This window comes from Agrilus planipennis, unplaced genomic scaffold (genome assembly GCF_000699045.2).
Source record: "Agrilus planipennis isolate EAB-ADULT unplaced genomic scaffold, Apla_2.0 scaffold112, whole genome shotgun sequence".
NCBI lineage: Eukaryota > Metazoa > Arthropoda > Insecta > Coleoptera > Buprestidae > Agrilus > Agrilus planipennis.
Window position 1 is genome coordinate 75278 of NW_020438886.1, and position 17576 is coordinate 92853.

General features: G+C 35.2%; 1 protein-coding gene across 2 annotated transcripts; it reads right to left on the reverse strand.

The window, feature by feature from the left end:
• Nucleotides 1-50: 50 nt before the first annotated feature.
• Nucleotides 51-17304, reverse strand: LOC108742438. Of its 2 annotated transcripts, XM_025981660.1 has the most exons (8): nt 17244-17304; nt 11713-11886; nt 8727-8880; nt 7074-7216; nt 6762-6773; nt 6478-6701; nt 5058-6418; nt 51-3426 (listed from the first exon to the last, which is right to left on the reverse strand). In XM_025981660.1, exons 2-8 carry the CDS (start codon nt 11878-11880, stop codon nt 3254-3256), a joined length of 2235 nt encoding a protein of 744 aa, XP_025837445.1. In that variant the 5' UTR covers nt 11881-11886; nt 17244-17304; the 3' UTR covers nt 51-3253. The 2 variants fall into 2 exon arrangements, with proteins under 2 accessions (XP_025837445.1, XP_018333154.1); XM_018477652.1 differs by having other exon boundaries at nt 6478-6773.
• Between the last annotated feature and the right edge of the window lie 272 nt (nt 17305-17576).

Consider the following 17576-nt stretch of genomic DNA (forward strand, 5'->3'; position numbering starts at 1 on the left):
TTTACAGGGAGTGATAATATAAATATTTACATGCCTAGAAATGTATAAAAATTGGCATATTTATTAACTTTGAACCCCCATAACTTTTTATGAGGGTGAGACCACCGCGAACTTTTAATGTCGTGGGAGAGACCCTCCTCTTTCGATCTTACCCACCCCAAAGGGGGTGGGGGCCATCATCCAGACCTTTACCAATATCGTAATAATCTATTTAATCGTACATAAAAGTATTAATTATTAACAACTAAATTAATGGGACTGTTTAGTAACCTGCGGCACAACAGAGGGGAACGAAAGGGGGCAAGGGGGAGAGGAAAAATAAGAAAACCTTCCTTCACATCAGGGAAGATGCGGAAACTTATTCTATTTCGAAAAATAAAAAAAATAATTTTTGACCTTATTGACGCACTGATAAATTTGATTCAAAATAGCCAGCTAAATAAGGGTCGTCATTCCTTAAAAGTTTCTACGCATAGTGAATCAATACGTTGATAGTGTAACGAACCAAGTAATATTAATAGGAAAATTTTTCATAATGCCCGCGCATTATGAATAATGACAAGCTACTTGGAGCGAAATAAATAACTATAATTGGAACTTCCTTATTTATTACATTGCCTCAACATTATGAATATTGCCATGTGGTTATTGGGCAACTTGATAAATACCTAATACACAAGTACATTGCACGGGGTATGGGGAGTTTTATATCTTTTGTGACTACCGTTTTGTGTTCTGTTATCTATAGAATTTTTTAAGTTTAATTTTATTTAGCTATAACTAAAGTTTTAACAACAGTTTAACGTTTAACTAGGATTGCCTATGAATGGAAAGATTGTATTTGTTTTTAAATATTGATTCTACATTTGAAATAAAAATAACAGTATTGAAATCAGGTTTTAATTGCTCCAATTCCAAAGAAAGTTGAATTACGTTTGTTGCCTAGTACAGACGAACGAATTCGTAGAACAAAAAGACGATATTAATCTTATCGAGTACCCAGATTCGACGGAATAATAAATAAAAATCAGAAATTCTTACAGCAACCCTATTTAAAGATGAGTTGCAACAAAGAAAATTTGTTGTTGAAGTTAGCCGTTATGAAAAGCTTTTGTTCTCCGTTCTACAGTAGATGAAACAAAAGAGGTCAACAAAAATCAGGAAGGAGTTTTTAATCCCTCTCCTATTCCGTCTCTCCTTCCATGCCCCTTATCATGCTGCAGGATAGTAATCAACTATTAAAAATAGCAAAATTTTATGCAATAACCAATAATTTATTATTTTTTTTATTTAGTTTCCGCACCTCTCCCTATCGGGTGAATCTTTTCCAACCCCCTATACTCCCCTTCCGTCGCAGGTTACTAAAGCTAACCTAAATTACTAACACTACCATTTGCATTTGCACTTTTCCCTTAAAAAATACCATAATTTTATTTATTTACCTAATTTTCTGAAATTGTTTTGGTCTTTATTGGCATATTATACTGGAAACCCTAAGAATATAATAAAATCAAAAAAAAAAGTAAAATTTATTTACTAAGACGTATAATTAAGTATTTATAAGCCAACTGATTTCATAAAACAGTCGTAATTAGATATTAACTATTTTTTTCTGATATTTCCAGAATTTTATTTTAAATAGGTATCGTATTCGTATTGTTATAAGTTATAACAATCGTTAATAATGAATAATTTATTGTGGTTTTTAACACCTTTTGTGTATTCATGTAACAACCATAAACATGTAATGTAGTAAAAAATAATATTACAATTTTCAGAAACGACTTGATAGCAATGAAGTTCCCGAAATTGAAAAATAAATAAATAAAAGTGTAACGAAACACTCGATATTGATTCACACATTTTTTGAGCTTATAAGGGGGGAGGGGGAGTAATATGCGTATGTTGTTTACCTGAAACTACAGTAAACACTTACAAAAAAAAATAATAAGGGGACACAGGCTTGGGAATATGGAGATGGAATAAAAAGTGGCAGATAAGAGATCATCAAGGAGAAAGAGGTGAGGTAGCAGGTGCCTAAATTCTATTGGCTACCCGTACTGCACATGCGTAGTACGTCAACTGGGAACTGACCACTTTGGTCACGACGTTTGGTGTTTAAAATTCTAACTATAATAAGGTTGTATTTGCGTTCTATTAACACGTTACTGATTTAGAATTTGAGTATTCTGGCTTGGTTTCAATAGTTTAATGTTTTTACAAAAAAAATGTCACAAACTGATCTTGCACTGCATGTTTGGTAAAATTTAAAAAAAGTTCTATCTCTTGTAAACTGTTAAATTAAAAAATTACGCATCGCTTTTGCAAACTGTAGTTACCTAAATTGAAAATCTGCGCATTTTTTTACTATATTACCAAAAAAAAAATACCCAGTAATGGAAACGTTTATTTTCGATGGAAACATAGCCTTGTCGATTGCACTGTACATATCTATGCTGTTAAGGGGAGTAATAGTAAATCAAATAAAAGCTTACATTCATACTTTGCCAAAGTCTGATAAGTGTTGTAAAATAAAAAATTTATTTGGAAATTTTGAAAAATTAGTCAGATTAAAAGCAATGGGGTTGGTTTTAAATCCATCATAGGCTGTCCACCACTTTAAGACATTAATGTGAATTAACTTTTACCGCTATAGATAACCTCAAAATTAATGAGACAAAAATTCTTGCTGCTGTCATCTCTCGTAGCTTAGGAATGGTGCGTAAAACCAGAGACTCGGATTCGATTCCCGGCGAGGGTGTGACTGCAGTAATAATTTTTTCTCATTAATTTGAGGTCATTTGTAGTGGTAAAAAGTTAATCCACTTTAATGTATTGAAATTAACCCCACAAAAATTCTTCTAAATTTTATGTTTGTTTATTGTTTTAAAATGTCAAAAGTTGAGAAGAAATAAGGGTACCTTTTGATTTAAATTAATTTTAAAATTTATTACGACCACAGGCGAAACTAGTTCACATTAAATTCAGTCGAGTTCTTACATGTTTTTTGTTAATTCATGCTAAAAGATGTGATGGATTTTATTTTAGGCAAATGATCAGTTTTTATATTAAAATCTACAGTTTCTATATGTTTTATCATTTTCGTGGAAGCTGTTTAACCTCCTCAATGGAAGACAAACATTTTATACGTAAACTAACTAGTTTGCTTCTATGTAAAAGCAATAATTAATATTTTATAATGTACTTACCCAAAAAAAAAAAGAAATGAAAAGACGTAGTAACAACAAACAGCTCACACATTAATATTCTGCGAGCTTCGACAGACTTGTTTCAGCGATGCCGATTGATCTTCTAAACTTCTCTTTAAATTTGCTATAGTATTTAATAAAACTTGTTGACGAAGATTTTCGCCGCTATTGTTTACATCTAACCCTGATCTGTTACAAATGTAAGGCTTGTTTAAATCTGAAAAAAAAAATGGTGTCAGTACGTACTTATTAATGTTGCAACAGACCTGTGCTTCCGCAATTGCGGAAGTTCCGCATACATCTGGTTCCGCATTTTTATAACGGGAACTTCAAACAAAATCTTATTTCTCATCTTTTTGAAAATCAATAAATTGGAACGATAAAACAAGTCGTAAAAATTTATTATGTTTATATGTTGACTTAAAAATGTAGTGATGAATTACAAAGATAGAAGAGTGATACTTAGTTTGTATAAAGAGCAACAAGCAGTTATACAGCTGGGGATGCAACGTAGAGAAGTAAATATTAGGAAGGGAGTAAGACAGGGATGCACACTGTCACCGCTACTTTTCAATCTATACATCGAAGACGCCATCAACATCATTAAAGACAGTACAACTGTAGGGATAGATGTGCAAGGGCAAAAGAATAGTATGCTTAGATTTGCAGATGATATAGCAGTATTAGCATCTAGCAAGGAGGACCTAGAGATAGCTTTAAATAAAATGGAAGCGGTACTGACAGATCAGTACTGTATGAAAATAAATAAAAGTAAAACTAAAATACTGATATGCAAGGGAAGAAAAAGTAGGGAAAGAGCGAATATAAAGATAGGAGACGAAAAATTAGAAGAAGTGGCTGATTTTAGATACCTAGGAAGTCAGATAAGTGAGGATGGAAGGAGTAGTAGGGATATAAAGCAGAGGATAGCGCAGGGTCGTGTCGCCTTTAATAAAAAGAAGTCACTTCTATGCTCGCGAACGGTTAATTTAGAAATTCGAAAAAGGTTGTTAAAGGTGTATGTTTGGAGCACGGCGTTGTACGGGTGCGAAACATGGACAGTGGGAGCGGCGGAAAAGAAAAGGTTAGAAGCGTTCGAAATGTGGTGTTATAGGCGGATGATGAGGATATCGTGGGTAGAAAAGGTTAGAAATGAAGAGGTATTGGAAAGAATAGGAGAACAGAGGACTCTATGGAAGACAATAAAAAATAGGCGAGATAGGTTGGTAGGACACCTTCTCAGGCATGAAGGTCTAGTCAGAGACATATTAGAGGCAGAAACAGGAGTTAGGAGGGGTAGACGTAGGCCTAGATTAGATTACTCTTCGCAAATAGTTAAGGATGTGGGCTGTTCTAGTTTAAGGGAAATGCGAAATTTAGCTCAGGATAGGAAAGAGTGGAGGTACGTGTCCAACCAGTCTTAGGACTGATGACCTTATGATGATGATGATGATGATATGTTGATTGAATTTGGCCGTTTTCAAAACACAATTTAACTGGAATTGCTCGTTGATATTAACGCTAAAAGCAAAATTTGTAACAAAATATTCTCGAAAAGGGCTCACGACTACTGCACTAAAGAATGACCTAAGATTATTACACTTCCGCATCTGCTTCCGCAAAAATTTACTATTTACTTCTGATTCCGTTATGACACTTGAAAACAGTGTTTTTGAGTAGGCACGTATTTAAATAATATCACAGCGGCGACCACCGGGACCAGGGTCACCAATCGCGTTGAATTTTTTTCGGTAACTGTGTGCGCGCGCAACTGCATTCGAAAATTTTGCTCTCAACGCGCCAAAAGAAGCATAACCTTGGGTTCAGAAAATAATTTAACGAACGTACCTGGATTTAATTGTCCCTCCTTATAATTATAGTGGACAAATATTTTGTTGTCAGTGAAATAGTTTTTCCTTTTAACTGGCTCGCTTTGCGGGCACACGAAGTCTTTTCTGGATAAAACATGATTCCTTTTAGGCCTTTTCTCGTTCTCGTCGTCGGAAGAGGAACTTCCGCGTCTGACAGTTAAACTTTTGCTGTTCTTTTTACGAAACTTCGGACTTTTTCTGGACAACTTGGGTGAAAGAAGTTTTTTCTTTACTATCGTATTTTGTTGGTAATTGGCCATTTCTAAAGGCGAGTGTCTAATTTCGATCTCCCTCTTCATTAAATGACGCGAATTGCTACTGGCAAAATTAACTTTCTTAGGACTACACACGGTATTATTAAACACGTTGGACGGAATGTTAGACAAATGAAGATTTGCCGTGTCTTCAATCAGTCTATTCCTCAAATAACCATCGGATTTAATAGGAGATTCCCCGTTTCGTAACATTTCTACCCTTTTGTTTGTTGGGGTTGGAAGTCTTCTTGGGGAGATACCGTTAGTTTTCATAGTCATTAAAATGTGTTCAGCTTCCACTATAAGTTCTTTGTATTTTTTCTCCGCTTCTATATCGCGTTTATCTATGAGACTTATGGTTTCAGTGTAGCTAACGGAATTGGAGCGCTTTTTCTGTTGCTCTTCTTGAAGATATTTAGTTGTTAGCCGTTTAGTTTTTCTAATCGAAATAGGTGTCGTGCCGGCACTTCTGGATCCGTTTTTAACGGCCCGTTGTTCAGTATCGGGTCTATTGTGGATTGGTTCGGGATGTCTAGGCCGTTTCTTAAAAGAATTTGATCTCTTACGTTTTTCGAAATTGGAGTTTTTACTATCAGTCTTTTGAGATCTACGCGTGGTCCTTCGACGCGAACTCTGCCTAATATGACCTTCATAATTGAAATATACGCAGTGTCCAGTGTTTTTGATTTCCTTATCTAAATGGCCAAATTCTTTTAGAGAACCATTGTCAATGAAGTCGAATTCTCTTTCCGTCGCTTCACCTTCATCGCCACCGTCTTGTCCCGTGTCAATGTCAGTTTCACAATCAGTCGGATCGCTGTCGCTTAATATATCCGTTTCTTTCTCGTAAACGTAACTTTCGTCGTACTTGCCCATCATTTCGTTTAGAGTACAATCTTCTTCGTCATCTTCGTCACTTTCCATGTCTAACCGAGGATTCATTTGAAGCAGATTCGAGTCCCAAGGGTTGTTCTCGTCGCTCAGAGACGAACACGATGAAGAAGACAACGACTCGCCCTGAACTGAAGTTCCATGCTTTGAGGGATTTTTCTGATTTTGAAACGCCATTATACGAGGGTTAGAGCTAAAAACATGACTTTTATACATACAAACATAGTTTTGTATAAGAGATAAATATCATACGAGTTATTTAAAAGAGGTGACGTGAATGGCTCTTGTCGCGAAGAATGAAGAGTAATACTACTTGCTCCTGGACTTAGGGAGTTCCCCGGTAGCCATGGATTTGTCCGAATCCTATTTCTTTGTCTCGGAGACATTATACTAGAAGTGACTATAGTTTCTGGAAGTCTTGTAGAAGGTGGAGAAGATATGGGAGTGGGTATACCCTTGTGCAATGGCAAATTATTCTGGTTCAACGAATTTAAATTAGGCTCTATCGAATTACTGACCGATTTTTTTTGTCTTACTTCGTCATCTTTCTAAAAATTAAGGAAGAATGCTTGAATTAATACTTCTTCCATTTATTGTAAAAGTGTGTGAATAACTTCTAAGTTCTATAACGGTTTTCTTTTTTGTTTTAAACAAAATAATATCGACCTAATTGTAGCATCTGGTTTACCAGCCAAATGTTTCGCAGCTTGCGAAGCCAACAACCTTAAAAGACTAACTAGCATTGTGCGCCGGAAATTTTTACTAAACACATATAAAAATGTTTATACAGAATTCGCGTTACTGCGATGCTCTCATGTTTCTCTTTATGTATATTTTTGAAGACTTACCTTATTAATTTTGCTACTGCTTGGATACGGGGACATAGGCAGTTGTTCTTTCTTTACAACGGTACAATTTCCATTAGTTTGTGCATTATTATTGATTAATCTGTAGCCTGGACAAGACTCTCCATCTCTGAAGTACTTTGTACCTTCAAGAGTTAGTTATTACATCTATAAATACATCTATATATACGTAATAAAATTGAAATGTTTGTAGCATCGCAGTTAATGCCTTTTTATAAGCTTGAATTGTTATTTGTAAACTACTAAGACAAAAACCACCCTTAAAAATAATGTCTGTACGGGCTAATCTTCGAAACGGCTGAACCGATTTCGATTGGACTTTACAGACATAAAGAAAATGTTGTCAGGAATAACATAGACTACATTTTGTCTGTCTGTCTGTCGATGTATCTGTCTATTACCAAAGGCTAATAAATTGAAACAACTGGACTGACTTTTATGAGACGTTATTATATAAACATGAAGAGGATGTGATTAACAGTACTGTCCTTAAGAGGGGCGGGGTTATTTTTTAATTAATAAACATGAAATAATATTGAAAATTATATACTTGCACATTCTAAAACCAAAAAATTATGACTAAGGTAATTATAATTATCGAATAAATTGTAAAATTTGTTGAATATGAAAAATTTTCTGTGCCTTTTTGAATTCTCTATGATTCCAGATTTTTCCAACGTTGTAAAATTTGATCATTTTATTTACCGTATATTTTTAAATTTTATATTATAAGTTAGGTGTAAAAATGATAGACGGTGGTAATATCTTATTAAAATCCATTTAAAAAAATGTTTACTTTTTTTTCCTTAAAGATAGAAGCATCTTCATGGTGAAATGACGAGTTGGAGAGACAAGTTGTCTGTAGCCCTATATTTTAGTAGTTTTTACTGTAGAAAACCTTTAATGGACTTAAGTTTTTCAACAATTCCACTGAAAAATTATCTAATAAAGCGCCCAATAAACCCATGATGATGTCAACTTGGGGGCAGTTACGGTTTTCTTGTCAATTTTTATTTTTCGAATAAAATTATTAGACATTTATTTTAGAACAATTTGAAACTCTTTCTGTCTGTACGATATAATCTTCGAAACGGCTAAACTGATTTCGATGAGACTACATGCATACACGAAGACAATCTTTTGGTAGTAATCTACGTTACTTTTTGTTTGTCTGTCAGTTTGTTTGTATGTTTTAGGGGTTAGTTGTCGAAAAGTCTATACCGATTTCGATGAAATTTCTATTTTCACGCGAACGAAGTCGAGTGTAAAAGTTAGTGTAAAATAGAAAGTATACTTTGTAATCTTTGTATTTGTTATTATAAAAAGAAAAAGTAATACAGTAATTAACGCTTTCAAACCCCATTATGAAGCCGTTTAATAAAGATAGGATACGTTGATAAATTACAAAAATAAACTTAGTTGTTTCAATAGATAAGAAACTGTCGTTGTTATCAACAGCACCTGTAGAAAAATATAAACTATATAGTTTAAACATAACAACTTTTTTAGTATCAAAGCAACCTATTGAAAATTAAGTAAACTATTAGTCAAACTATTGCACACGGATTTTATTTTATGGTAACACAGTTGAACTATTCCAAATATTTCTACATTTGAAAGCAGTTGTTTATTTACCTGTTCTAATGTTTACGTAATACTCTGGGGGAGCACCAGGTGAAGTTCCATCTGTAGAATAACCGGTGGAGTAAGCAGATTCAGGAGAAGACAAATTAGTACCAGAATATCGGCATTCGCTACCAATTATCGTTTTTCTCACCGCAACATCTTGCTACGCAAAAAAAAACGCAATTCTGTGCATTTACATATAATAAATTATTGTATATAAACAGAACTAAAGCAATCCTTAAATTTAAATTATACAACCTTTGCATTGTTACTAAAGTACGAAGGTGTAGAAGGGCCAAACATAATCCTTTTTTTTTAATTTCGACTTGTAACTCGAAATTTCGATCTACAACTTGAAATTCCGAGTTGAATATTGCTTTACTCATCGACTAAGAACATAGGCTTTCGCTGCCGGATTCAATGGTACCGTAGAATTATGATTCGGGCTGAAAGGTCGTTGTCTAAATAAACTGTTAGGTCCAGACGTTTCGTTGGGAACTGTGGTTGGAATATTTAGCGCCCACGTTATCAATGCAATTACTGACGAAACGTCTGGACCTAACAGTTTATTTAGACAACGACCTTTCAGCCTGAATCATAATTTTAACTCATCATCATAAGGTCGTCAGTCCTAAGACTGGTTGGACACGCACCTCAACTTCTTCCTATCCTGAGCTAATCTTCGCATTTCCTTAAAGTAGAACATCCCACATGCTTAACTGTTTGTGAACAGTAATCTAATCTAATCTAATATGTCTTTGACTAGACCTTTATGCCTCAGAAGGTGTCCTACCAACCTATGTCGACTATTTCTTATTAGCTTTCATAGAGTCCTCTGTTCTCCTAATCTGAGCTAATCTTCGCATTTCCTTAAAGTAGAACATCCCACATGCTTAACTGTTTGTGAACAGTAATCTAATCTAATCTAATATGTCTTTGACTAGACCTTTATGCCTCAGAAGGTGTCCTACCAACCTATGTCGACTATTTCTTATTAGCTTTCATAGAGTCCTCTGTTCTCCTAATCTGAGCTAATCTTCGCATTTCTCCAGAACTAGAACAACCCACATTCTTAACTTTCTAATCTAATGTAGGTCTACCTCTACTCCTCCTAACTCCTGTTTCTGCCTCTAACATGTCTCTGATTAGACCTACATGCCTGAGAAGGTGTCCTACCAATCTATCTCGCCTATTCTTTCTAATACCTCTTCATTTCTAACCTTTTCTATCCACGTTATCCTCATCATTCGCCTGTAACACCACATTTCGAACGCTTCTAACCTTTTCTTTTCCGTCGCGCTCCAAACATACACTTTTAAAAATCTTTTTCGAACGTTTCTAAATTAACCGTTCTCGAGCATAGAAATGACTTCTTTTTATTGAAGACGACTCGACCCTACGCTATTCCCTGCTTTATATTTATACTACTCCTTCCATCCTGACTTATCTTACTTCCTAGATACCTAAAATCAGTCACTTCTTTCTAATTTTTCGACTCTTATCTTTATATTCGCTCATTCCCTAATTTTTCTTCCCTTGTTTTACTTTTATTTATTTGTATACAACACTGTTTTGTCAATACCGCTTCTATTTTATTTAAAGTTATCTCTAACTCTTCTTTGCTAGATGTTAATACTGCTATATCATCTGCAAATCTAAGCATACTAATCTTTTACCCCTGTACATGTATCCCTACAGTTGTACTGTCTTTAATGATGTTGATCGCGTCTTCGATGTATAGATTAAAAAGTAGCGGTGGCAGTGTGCATCCTTGTCTGACTCCTTTATTAATATCTACTTCTCTACGTTGCAGCCCAGCTCTAAAACTGCCTGTTGCTGTTTATACAAACTAAGGATCACTTTTCTATCCTTGTAACTCATCCTTACATTTTTAAGTATATTTAACATCTTGTCCCATTTAACATTGTGTTGTAAAATTAATGTAAAATATTTGTAAATAGGTCAGGACCGGAGCAAAGGAACTTTGGTTGAAATATTTAGCGCCCACGTTATCAATGCAATTACTGACGAAACGTCTAGACCTAACAGTTTATTTAGACAACGACCTTTCAGCCTGAATCATAATTTTAACTCATCATCATAAGGTCGTCAGTCCTAAGACTGATTGGACACGCACCTCAACTTCTTCCTATCCTGAGCTAATCTTCGCATTTCCCTAAAACTAGAACATCCCACATGCCTAACTATTTGTGAACAGTAATCTAATCTAATCTAATCTAATATGTCTTTGACTAGACCTTTATGCCTCAGAAGGTGTCCTACCAACCTAAGTCGACTATTTCTTATTAGCTTCCATAGAGTCCTCTGTTCTCCTATTCTTTCTAATACCTCTTCATTTCTAACCTTTTCTATCCACGGTATTCTCATCATTCGCCTGTGACACGACCTTTCGAACGATTCTAACCTTTTCTTTTCCGCCGCATTCACCGTCCATGTTTCGCACCTGTACAGCGCCCCACTCCAACCGTACATCTTTAACAACCGTTTTCGAATTTCTAAATTAACCGCTCGCGAGTATAGAAGTGACTTCTTTTTATTGAAGGCGCCTCGACCCTGCGCTATCCTCTGCTTTAAATCGCTACTACTCCTTCCGTCGTGGTTTATCTGACTTCCTATATACTTAAAATCAGTCACTTCTTCTAATTTTTCGTCTCCTATTTTTATATTCGCTCTTTCCCTATTTTTTCTTCGCTTGCAAACCAGTATTTTTGTTTTACTTTTATTTATTTTCATACAATACTGTTTTGTCAATACCGCTTCCATTTTATTTAAAGCTGTTACTGTTCGCAAATAGTTAAGGATATGGGTTGTTCTAGTTTTAGGGAAATGCGAGGATTAGCTCAGAATAAGAAGGAGTGAAGGTGCGTATCCAACCAGGACTGGCGACCTTATGATGATGATGAAAACTTGAATCATTTTTAACACTACCCTTCAATAAAATAAAGCATAAATAAATATTTTATGATCAACTCACTACTGTATTTTCATTTTCGGGAAATCTTGAATTGCAAACAGTATCGATATGTGTGACATACACTGCAGAAGCGTTTGGATAGCCATTTTTTGAATTTTTTTCTTTACGTTGTTGCTTTTTTTTAGGCCTCACTGCTTCCATCCATGAGCGTAATTTATTTCCAAACATCGTTACCTACAATTATTATTGTCCTTTGGAAGAACAGAACATAAAAAGGGACCACAAACAATGCCTCATGCCTCATGCTCATAACACAGAAATATGGTAATTTAAAATTGTAGAAGCACTTTTTGTATGCTGAAAGGTTCTTAAAGGTTTTATTATCCATAACGATTGCAGTACGTGTAATTCCTTTTTAATTAAACAACGGCTGCAATTAAACGCATGCGAAGGTGATTTTAAGCCCCTACGCCCTTCAAATTATCATGAAAAGGAAAAGCTGCATTTAACTTTAATCTCGTGAAACACTTGCACGAGAGAATTAATAACCCCTGAGTTAGGTCCCTTCAACTTTTGCTTTCCTTTTTCGTTCTGTTTTAAATGCGAAGCGTAAAATGCAAACTCCGTAATTGATAATAATGGATTACAAAACGGCCCTAATAAAATAGATAATACTGCTTAAATTATTTAATGTCACAAATAAAGCAATACTTTGTACTAAAAGTAAATTTTAGAAAATTCTTTGGATTATTTGTTATCAAGGAAGATGATTTATTTTTAGCACTATTAAAAATAGTTACTGAATTGGGCTAAAATAATTAAATAAGTGTGTAGATTTCAAAAAATCTGTAAACGTTTTGATTTTAACGTTGATTTGTACAATTTCAAATAAAAAAGTGTGGAAATTCTACAAATCATAATAGACAAATATCTATAACGTACATATATTTCTTAAATAGATCATCACCTTTTTTTAATAAATGAATTAAGTATTAACAAAACGAATCTTCCACTTCTTGTAAAATATACGAATGCGTTATTTAATACATTTAATTACATAGCAGCGGCTATTGATGTGATTCCCCCTAGCTTAGCTTACACTAAACTCGAAATATTCCCATTATTCCCTGGTACATATTCTGAAGGATATTGGAGAGATTATGGAAAAAGGGGTGGTTTAAAAGTAATAAAAACGGTGATTATAGTTAAATAAATAATTTATTTTATACATAGTCTCCTAACAAGTTAGTACAGTTAGTTCATCTTTTTCCTAAACTCACGATTCTCTTAGAAAAAAAAAATTGTCTTGACCCTCCCAAAACGCTTCAACAGCGGCCATCACGACACTATCGTCTTCCAACTTCTTACCTCTGAGATGTTCCTTGAGTCGAGGAAAGAGGGAGAAGTCACTGGGAGCTAGATCTGGCGAATAGGGCGAATGGAGCAGTTCGTTCCCGTTTATTGAATAGCAGCCATCACAACTGCTGCTTTCTGAGCTGGTTCATTGCCCTGGCGAAACAGCACTCCAGTTCGAAGTTTGATGCGTCATTTTCCCTTAATGGTCTCCCGTAATCTTTTGCGTAGTAACAGCCCGAAATAATGCCTCTCAATTCCAAATGTTCCGCCATAATTATTCCTTCAGCGTCCCAAAAACCGGACGTTATAACCTTTCACGCTGACACTTAAGACTAGGAACTTCTTCGGCATCGGTGAGAAGGCTCACATCCAAGTCATCGATTATTTTTTGGTTTCAGAATCAAAATGGTGGAATCAGGTCTCGTCCATGATCATGTGATAAAAATTTTTCTTGATCTGCTTTCGTTTTTTCTTTTGTTCGTCAGTTAGCATCTTTGGTACGGAACGCGAATAGACCTTTTTCATATTCAGTTCGTTTCCAAGAATTCTTTAAACGCTGTCATATGAGGTCCTGGTGACCTCAACTACATCCTTGTTGGTTACTCACTTCTATCTGCCACACAACATCTTCGACTTTTCGACGTTATCTTCGGTGGGGGACGTGGATAGACGTCCTTCGCGATGTTTATGGGTGTCCTGTCCAGCTTAAACTCCATAGCCCAGCGTGTAACTATGGAATATGGATGAATCGGGTCCCTCTAAAGAGTCGCTATGTAAGTCTTTCGTAGACAGTTTTTTCAAAAACAGGAACTTGATGAGAGCTTCGAACATAGTTTAGTTTACTTCAGTCCCTGAAGAAGGTAACTTTGTTACCGAAAAGTGCTTCGGACAACTACAGTGTCGTGTTTTGGCGTTGGGGTTTTGAGCTATTCTGTTTGTTCTCTGTTTTGATGTTATGTCTTCGACAGTTCGTATTCAAACGAATGTATCTCTCGGGAATCGTGGTCTAGTTGAACGATTTTTTTATTTATGTATATGTATGCAAAATTTTTATTGGATTTTTATGCGGGTTGGAAATAACTGAATATCATTACTTTTGGGTCACCCCCCGTACCTAATTCTATGCTTAGTGTTTCTTCTCCCACGGTATTTTTGAAGATACAAGCCACCACTATTATGTAGTATCTCTAGAACACGCATCTGTGGCTTTAAGTGACGATAATTTTCAGCCGCATTAAACTCAAATATATTTTATCATGTGTAAATAATGGGGATTGAACAAGAATTTTGAACAAAAGCCTACTTCAATTTTCGAACGGGATGCAATACAAGCATTTGCAAAACTAATTTAAGATAAAACAATGTGTTTGAAAGGTTTGAAACATCGCAATTGTCTGATATCAAGCCTAACATTCGCAGACTACAATGGGGGCTGGTTCTAACATGAATAGTTCGAAGAACATTTCTGGGTCAAACGTAGATAACGTTTTCAAAGGATTTTAGCTCTGTCAGGTACATACCTACATACAGTTAATACCTTATCAGTACATAGCATTTTAGGTACGTGATGTAATTTTTTTAAATTAGGTACATATTAAATTACAAATATGGATATCCATAGCACTCAGCACAGAAACTTCCATACAACAGGACCACCTTGTTCAACTATAGGGTTGTTCGGAAAGTCATTTCGTTTTTTCCCGACAGAGGATTTAATTGTATTCTTTTGCACCCAACTTCACATGTAAGCCGTATAATTTTTATATGCTTTGAGAGCTCATATAGCAAGGCTTGTGTGTGAAAAATTCCAATTAATTCTACGCAGTAGTTTTTGGTTGGTGCCCTTTTAAATATGGAGAGCGATAAGCAGCATTTTCGACATATCTTACTGTTTTACTACAGAAAGGGTAAAAATGCTGTTCAAGCCAGAAAGAAATTGACTGATGTGTATGGAGAAGGTGTGTTGACAGTACGCCAGTGCCAGAACTGGTTCGCTAAATTTCGATCCGGCAATTTTGATGTCGAAGATGCACCACGTTCGGGAAGGCCGGTTGAAGCTGATAAAGACGCGATAAAGGCATTAGTTGATGTGAACCGGCGAATAACAACACGTGAGATCGGATTGAGGTTAAATTTATCAAATTCAACAGTTTATGACCACTTGAAAGGCCTGGGATTATCCTCGAAGCTCGATGTATGGGTTCCCCATGTTCTCACAGAGAGAAATCTGTGTCGCCGCATTGACGTCTGCGATTCGCTTCTCAAACGTCACGAAAATGATCCGTTTTTGAAGCGCATCATCACTGGGGACGAAAAATGGGTTGTATACAACAACGTCAAACGCAAGAGGTCATGGAGCAAAAAAGATGAACCGGCTCAAACCATTTCCAAAGCCGATATTCACCAAAAAAAGGTGATGCTGTCTGTTTGGTGGGATTTTAAAGGAATCGTTTTTTTTGAGCTTTTACCGGATAACACAACGATTAATTCGGAAGTCTACTGTCATCAGCTGGACAAACTGAATGATGCACTTCAACAGAAAAGGTCAGAACTAATCAACAGGAAAGGTGTAGTGTTTCACCAAGACAACGCGAGACCTCACACAAGTTTGGTCACTCGCCAAAAGCTTTTACAGCTTGAATGGGATACAATGCTACACCCACCATATTCTCCAGACCTGGCACCATCGGATTATTATTTGTTCCGGTCACTCCAAAATTTTTTAGACGGTAAAACCTTCACCTCAAATGAGGAGGTCAAAAACCTCCTCGATCAGTTTTTTGCCAGCAAAGACCAAAAATTTTATGAGCGTGGAATTATGCTACTACCAGAAAGATGGCAAAAGGTGTTGGACCAGAACGGTCAATATATAATTTAATAAAGTATTTGTTTATTATACGAAAACTGTCTTTCATTTCCACAAAAAAAAACGAAATGACTTTCCGAACAACCCTATATTTTAACAGTTGGGCGAAATTGACGATTTAAAAATCATTAGCGGGCACGGTTATTATTGACGCATTGACTGTATTTCCTATTTTTGTTACCTAAAGTCTTTTTTTGTGAAACAAAGAAATCAACACTTTGAAATTTAATCGTCGTTTATTAAAATAATAAAATAAACAGCAACTACTGTCACATGGAGAAACAGAATTTAATGTAACAAAAATATAAGTCCAAATAATTGGTACAATAAGTGTGATTTCTGGCATTGTTTCTATTTTAACAATTTTCCTATGCTTGCCGTCAGGTCATACGTTGACAGTAAGAACAAATCAAATGTATATTACTCAGTTCGAGATGCGCGATATTTATTTTTTACAAAATTAAGATTTGAAAACCTTTTCTCAAATATGTATTGATCCATAACTACTTAAAAATTGAAAGGATAGATCTTCCTTTGGCAACAATTTCCAAAAATCATCTCCAAATTCTTCTGAGGAAGTTGGTGACTTTTAAGATATTTTTTGAAAAAACGTTTTTTAGTGTAGAATAAATACGTAGTTCACTAAGTTCCAAATGGATATTGGCAGGATAACTGACCATTTCAGTCAAGCTAGTCGTGAAAGGATTTACAAAAATTTGTAAATTTTGTTTTGTACTTTTAAAGTCCCGAAATTTGCTCTCAAACGAATGTAATAAGCACCTAATTTTAATTTCGTAATAGTTTACAGTTTATGGTGACAAAATTGAATTTTTGTTTCAAATTGGCGACAATTTTGAAACTGGTTCACGCGGGACATTTACAAGTAATTCGCGGGCGGGCTTGGGGTTGGGAAACCTTGCCCTAGACCCCTAGAGCATTATCATGAATATTATAATCATACTAGTGGATGTGTTCGCCACTTAGCGAAACAATGTTAGAAAGTCAAAAATTCTTTTGGATTGTTACGAATTGTTTCAACTATTAAATTTTTCTTCATGAAATACAATACGAACAAATGCTTAAATATAAAAAAATCACACCAGCCCGGTATTCATAAATTATAGATAATAAATTAAAAAATAGAAACAACAACAGAAATTGTAAAGCTTTTTAAAATTGGGATTTTGTTGTCCCACCCCCCTACCCAATATCTGGTAAAATTCTTTGAGAATGGTACAATAGCAAAGGCATTGTTTATGTTGTGAAATAAGATAATTGTTTTTTGTATAAATTTTAAATAGCTACATGTACCTACTTGCTGTAAATGTACCTAAATTAATTAGTAAAGTAAAATTAAATTACAACGTACATGTTATACAAGTTTGTTTTTCTGTTATCCTTCAAGAGTGTAATGTTTCACGCCACTCTAAAAGGCCGCAAAGATCTAATTTCCGTTTACTTTAGGGTTGTTTTTAAATATTTGTTGTAAGTCCTGAAGGGGTCCTTAATATTCCAGGCAGGGATGCAACATACATTTATTTTGTTCCCCTGATAACTTTCCTCTGCTGCTAGATAAATTTCCCTTGAGTATTTCAGCACTACAGCCTTGAAACAGTTGAGGACATTTTTCGTGGAAACGTGTAATATTTAGGCACAAGCGAAAATATAAAATAATAATTCGACGTTAACTGTGCGACTCTGA

Bases quoted from the DNA above. Each gene is read 5' to 3' on its own strand.
- LOC108742438 (XM_018477652.1), bottom strand. From the start codon at position 11,880: ATGTTTGGAAATAAATTACGCTCATGGATGGAAGCAGTGAGGCCTAAA. The intron at 6,774-7,073 runs GTAAGTCTTCAA...CTTAATTTTTAG, and splicing joins GCAGTAGCAAAATTAATAAG to AAAGATGACGAAGTAAGACA. The intron at 3,427-5,057 runs GTACGTTCGTTA...TTTTTTTTTCAG, and splicing joins GGAGGGACAATTAAATCCAG to ATTTAAACAAGCCTTACATT.